The following is a 6,414-nucleotide window of genomic DNA, read 5'->3' as shown; positions in this document are numbered from 1 at the left end:
ATGCCGAATCGCACTACCGGATTCACACCATTTTTTATGGTGTACGGCGCAGAGGCAGTTCTGCCCTGCGACATAATACATGACTCACCTCGAGTGCGCATGTACGAAGAAAGAGAAGCCAAGCTCGATCGGCAGGACAGCTTGGACGCATTGGAGGAGGAGCGCGACGTGGCAAAAGCTCGTTCTGCATTCTATCAATAGCAGGCTCGAAGATATCAAAGCAGAGAAGTACGAGCCAAAACTTACAACGTTGGCGAACTAGTTCTACGCCTCTCAGACAAGAAAAAGGACAAACTAAAGCCCAAATGGGAGGGTCCCTTCATAATCGACCAAGTACTGACCGGCGGAGCGTACCATCTGCGAAACGCATCGGACAACTGACTCGAGCCGAACCCATAGAATGCAGCACGCCTACAAAGATTCTACGCCTAGCGCCGGACTCCGTGTTTGTCTCCTTCCTCTGTCCCCTTTTTATTTTATTTTTCACATTAAGCTGTCTGGTATTTCTCTCCTTCTCCCTCCCCTTTTTCTTCTCCCAAGCCCTTAGGGGCTTGCTTGCGCATTGTTCGCACATACTTGACGCGCCACCCGCGCTCATCATACCTGGGGGCTTCTTTATCAGAAGTTTATATAAAACGGGCCTCATGCCCAAAACATGCATGACACTTCCGCATGAACCTTTTATACACCATTATATGCATCGATATGACTTAAGTTTTGGCCAAACTGGGTTGCCTGGCTCCTGTGCTTACCCCTACGTTCCCGTTTGTTCGGCTAGGTGGTAAAGGGAGCACCTCTGCGATTGTTACTGCCGGGTCAGCCGGATGTGTACCTCAGACTGGGTGAAGCCGAAAGCTAGCGCTCTTAAGGGAATATTCGGTCGGTGAACTAAAAGATGATTTTTCTTGTTTATTTATCTGCCCCTAGATGCTTTTCTGCTCTTTTTAGCAGCCCGGACATGCACATCAGGGCATGCCTCCCAGGGAAAGGAACCCCTAACGGAACTATTCTCCCTGGAAGATGTTTCTTACTAACCATGTAATACAACATAACTAGTTGGGCACTTGTCTGCTAAAGCAATTATGACCCCTACGCCTTGTCTGCATGCATACCCCGATTCTTACATAATCAAGAGGGTATTCGGACACACTCCAGACTATAGGGTCCGGAGGTCGAAGCGAAAAGGTCCGCAATGACAAACGATCTACAATCCGGCTAGAAGGCATTTTTCATGTCATTTTAAATTACAGAGTCAATCTGACTCGGTATACTCTTCTTCAATACCATCCAACAGGCGGTCTAATTTACAGTCCTGTTGGGAATACTTTGCAGCCAGCTCTACCTAGCCATATACTAAGCTGACAGGGATCTCCTTCCCGTCAGGACCCATAGGGCCGACCTCGGCCATGTGGTTTGGGTCAGCCTTCGTGTACTGAGTCTTCACCATGGCCCAGGCCTCCCTGGCACCTTGATGGCAGGCCGATATCTTCCACAACCGGAAGCGCTGCCGCACTCCCTCCAGCTTCTTTGCAAGCTCCCCAAGGTCTTGGGGCATGGAGAGGGATGGCCACATAGCCTGAACGACGTTCTGCATTGCCCGCCGAATTCGTTCGTTCAGTTGCAACAGCTCGGGAAGAAGGTCTCCCGTTGAACCGGGCATTTCCTCCGCAGGACGACCCGTCAGCAGACCTACAGACATAGCTCTGTCAATCGACTTCTTCGCTGATTTTTTTTTCGAGAATTCGCTCAAGCACTTACTAAAAATGCCGCGTCGAAGTCGCCGATTCTCCTTTACGAAAGCAGACAGCTGGATACGAACATCCTTTAGTTCCTCGCCCAGCTGGGTGTTGGCGTCTTGAAGTTTGTTCTTCTCTTGCCTCACCCTTGTCAGCATGCTCTCGCCAGCCTTTAGTTGGCATAGGAGTTGTTGCTTGTCCGGATTTACTCCGGCTTCATCTGCATTGTTATCGTCAGCATTGCACACATGCCGCAGTTCGCAATGGAATTATTTTTGGGAGCATACATTACCTGAGGGGGGTCTCCTTGCCAATAGCTGAAACGGCCAGTGCGGCCTCGAGTTGGGCCTTGCACTCTGCTAACTCCTGAGACAATTGCGTGTTCTTCTCTGTAAGACCCTGCATAACATATGATCCTTAAAACAATTATCTTAACTATTTCAAGTCTCGGGGGCTACTGACATATATAACTATCAGATTTACTCACCCGTATGTCTTTTACATACTGCTCCGTGGCTCTGGCTAGACCATTTTGAGCGGCACGGAGGTACGCATCTCCTGTATTAAAGGTGTTTAATGCCTCTGGAGAAAAACATGCGTCCCGAAGAACAGTCCGGCGATGCCTGTGGTTCATGGCACTCTCCACCTCTGAATTGGTGGCAGATAGCCCGTCTGCATCCTCTATCGAAGGAGCGCCCGACACGCGCCTTGTGTCTGCCTCCGCCTCCGGACCCGGCCTTGAAGTCTGGCCGGTGGATATAGTCCGGCGGGCTCTCTTCTTCCTAAGGATAAGATGGGCGTTAGAATGACTTGAGGGCATAGACCCTAGACGTGAAATTCGCACGCTGTACCGTTGCTCCAGAGTCTCGATCTGGTCCGCACTTCTTTTTTGCCCGCCTGGCTTTAGCGGCCCTTGTTGGCTGCCCTCCGCGGGCCCGGCACTCCGCCTCAAGGATTTCCCCTGCAAAATGAAACACTATTGGTTTACAACATTCAAAATAAGGCATGGATGGATCTCCTTCAAAAGTACCAGGACTTTGGTCTCGGCTACCTTTGAGGCTGGAAGTAATCCGAGATAGTCGGCCGTAATGGCCACTAAGGTGTTGTCCTTACTCAATTGATGAAACACCCCATCAATTAACTCCACACATAAGTCCGGATCCTCTTGGGAATCCGGATCGGGGGACCGTTCTGGGTCCTCGGGCTGTGGGGGAGGGCTGTTGATCTCCTTCACCGTCTGGCGTAACTCCTGTGTTAATATCACCAGACTGAATACTCAATTATGGGAATTTCGAAAGCGGGTAGATAAGTGAAATTGTTCGCTTACCCAACTTGGAGGATTGTACATGGAGAATCCGCCCTCCGGGTTGGCACGGAGGAATTCCTCTTCTTCTCCCTTGTACAAAGCGGATAAAATTCTCGTTAAGGTGGCGGCCGAATTTGGCCCCTTACGACCGCACCGGGTGGCATCGTCCTCCCCGTTGAAATCCCACATGGGGTGGCCTCCGTATTGAAGAGGCTGCACCCCTCGCGTAATGCATATGGCCATGACCTTGATCATGGTCAGTCCGGAATGAGCCAACAACCTTATCCGGCTCTTCAGGTAAAGGACGTCCCTGTCAGTTTCCCTGTGAGGGTTCCGCGGGCGCCGGCTCAGGCGCTTCTTCAACGGAGCATTATTGAACTCAGGGAGGCCGATCCGTACAGGGTCCGGCAGGGGGACGTCATCTATATAGAACCACTCTGAGGGCCAGTCCTCGGACGTCCTCTTTGGGGTACCGGATAGATATTCGGTCCCAGCGATGCGCCATAGTTTGGCTCCGCCCACTTGATAAATAGACCCCTCCTGAGAACGGGGCACGAGGCAGAACAACCTCTTCCACAGCGCGAAATGGGCCTCAACACCCAAAAACAGTTCGCAGAGGGCCACGAAGCCCGCAATGTGCAGAATGGAGGCACGCGTTAGGTGGTGTAGCTGGAGGCCGTAGAACTCCAGCAACCCTCGGAGAAACAGATGAATTGGAAATCCGAGTCCTCTTATTAAATAAGGGACTAGGCATACCCGCTCTCCTCAAGAGGGATGGGGGATGCTCTCTGCTTGGTCTCCGCCGCTATAAGTGGCGATCCCGGCTCGAACTGGAGAGGGGATGCTCTCTGCTTGCTGTCCATGATGGAATGGATTTTTTGGTCAGAAGTGCTCCGATGAAAGCTTGCGAAGGGGAGATGGTGTGGTTCGGATCTAGATCCCCGTCTCTTTTTATAGACAGCTTATTTGAGTCGTTAGGGGGGAAAACGCAAAAATACCCTGGCTTTTCGCATTCGTTCGACACGTGGAAAATGGCCTTTATTGGGCTTGGAAGCCAAGGAGTGCAGCATTTATCAGAAGCCGGACACTATTCTACAAGTATGTAAAGCTGGAGAAGAACCCGCCTTGCAATGCCGAAGACAATTTGCGCACCGGACTCGTCGTCATTGAAGCCTGGTTCGGGGGATACTGAGGGAGTCCTGGATTAGGGGGTGTCCGGATGGCCGGACTATGACCTTTGGCCGGACTCCCGGACTATGAAGATACAAGATTGAAGACTCCGTCCCGTGTCCGGATAGGGACTTTCCTTGGCGTGGAAGGCAAGCTTGGCGATACGATATGAAGATCTCCGCCCATTGTAACCGACTCTGTGTAACCCTAGCCCTCTCCGGTGTCTATATAAACCGAAGAGTTTTAGTCCGTAGGACGAACACAATCATACCATAGGCTAGCTTCTAGGGTTTAGCCTCTCTGATCTCGTGGTAGATCAACTCTTGTAATACCCATACCATCAATATTAATCAAGCAGCAGTAGGGTTTTACCTCCACCGAGAGGGCCCGAACCTGGGTAAAAACATCGTGTCCCTTGTCTCCTGTTACCATCCGCCTAGACGCACAGTTCGGGACCCCCTACCCGAGATCTGCTAATTTTGACACCGACACTCCTCTTGACATCCCGGTGGAGGTCCTTTAGAAAATTGATAGCATCCGCTGTCCATATCTTTGGGCGGGCACAGACAAGGTTTCTGGAGGGAAATGTAAGGTAAACTGGGACCTCATTTGCAAACCAAATTTGGATGTAACTTTTCGAGTAGATGATTTTTCATATAAAAAAGTTTTTCATCCCAGTTAGTATGCAAAAGTTATGCCCATTTTTACAAATTCTCGAGAGATTTTGCAAATAAAGTCGAAATTCATATTTGCAAATTTTCCCAACAACTAGACCACATATCACATGGGAAACTTATTTTCTTTTATTTTTTTTGACATTTTCATCATTTTCTTTTATTTTTTTAAACTGAAAAGGCGATCCACCGGGGGGGGGGGTAGAGTTTGAAAATGGGACCTTTAGTACTGGTTGGTGGCTCAAATCGGGACTAAAGGTCTAACCTTTAGTACTAATATTTAGTAACACTAATATTCTTGAATAATTATTTAGTAACACTAATACTTCTTGAATAAGTTGTTTCACCACAGTTTGACCAGATTTGACCAAAATTGAAAAAAAAAACTGAAATCGTATGCAAAAGTTATATTATACGCTTTTTGAAGTTTCCTTGTAGAATAACTTTCTTCCATAGGCCGCCAAATTTGACCAGATTTGACCATCTTGAATAACTTTTCTTGCTTTTAGAATTTGAGGATTCTAAAAATCGCAAACAAGCCATAGGCCGCCAAAGTCGGATGCGGATTTTCGTGCTGAACATTTTGATATATTATACGGTTGCCACATCTGACGGGGCTGGATGCGGTAGATCGTTTTGCAATCTGCCACATGGTTGCCAGATACATATTTCGATCAAATATATATTTATATAAACATATCACTCACAGTGATCGTCGACCATGACTAAACAATCAGACCGTTGACGCAACACAACACTAGGGTACATGTACGAGCGAAGTAGAACGAGGCGATAGTATTGAGAAGGCATTCTCATGGCTTGGCCCCTGGCTTTGGGAAGTGGAACACGGGAACAGTGGGCATCTCGGGCTTTGGTGGAAGCTCCACCTTTGGCATCTCGGGCTTCGGCGGGAGCTCCACCTTGGGCATCTCCGGCTTGGGTGGCAAGTGAACCTCCGGGAACGTCGGCAGCTCCACCTTGGGTAGCTCAGGCTTGGGTGGCAAGTGCACCTCAGGGACCGGTGGCAGCTCCACCTTGGGAAGCTCAGGCTTAGATGGCAGGTGCACCTCCGGGACCGGCGGCAGCTCCACTTTGGGAAGCTCAGGCTTAGGTGGAAGGTGTACTTCCGGTAACGGTGGAAGCTCTACCTTGGGAATCTGTGGCACCTCGGTCTGGTGCTCTTCCTGGGACGGAACGGTCTCCTCAAGGATTCTCGCCGCACTACTCATGGCCACGCATGAGAGAAGAAGCCCAAGGAGGAAGATAGCTGAGTTTTTCGGAGCCATAGTGTTAGACATGTGCAGCACCGGCTATCTCTAGCTGTGTAGTTTGAGTGTGGGAGAGATAGCTGGGGCTGCTGGCTACTTATAGGGTGCAAAAGTCGGCGAGGGGAGAGAGTACAGATTTTGCAACAAGTTTGTTCATCTACTTGTCTGCACTTTTGTCCATTGTATGTGTTTTTGAGTCTATATTTGTTCAAGGTTTGGGAGCGGCAGCACTCTGGTTCTTTGGGCTGCAGTTGTGGACG

At 49.6% G+C, this 6,414-nt stretch overlaps 1 protein-coding gene across 1 annotated transcript; it reads right to left on the bottom strand.

Annotated features, from left to right (window-relative positions):
• Positions 1-5,564: 5,564 nt before the first annotated feature.
• LOC123041029 (protein PELPK1) lies at positions 5,565-6,205 on the bottom strand. The gene has a single exon (XM_044463728.1). The coding sequence runs from the start codon at positions 6,182-6,184 to the stop codon at positions 5,699-5,701; it is 486 nt and encodes a 161-aa protein (XP_044319663.1). The 5' UTR covers positions 6,185-6,205; the 3' UTR covers positions 5,565-5,698.
• Positions 6,206-6,414: the final 209 nt, after the last annotated feature.

This window comes from Triticum aestivum, chromosome 2B (genome assembly GCF_018294505.1).
Source record: "Triticum aestivum cultivar Chinese Spring chromosome 2B, IWGSC CS RefSeq v2.1, whole genome shotgun sequence".
Classification (NCBI taxonomy): Eukaryota; Viridiplantae; Streptophyta; class Magnoliopsida; order Poales; family Poaceae; genus Triticum; species Triticum aestivum.
The sequence above is the reverse complement of the archived record's forward strand: the minus strand, read 5'-3'. Positions and strand labels throughout refer to the sequence as shown.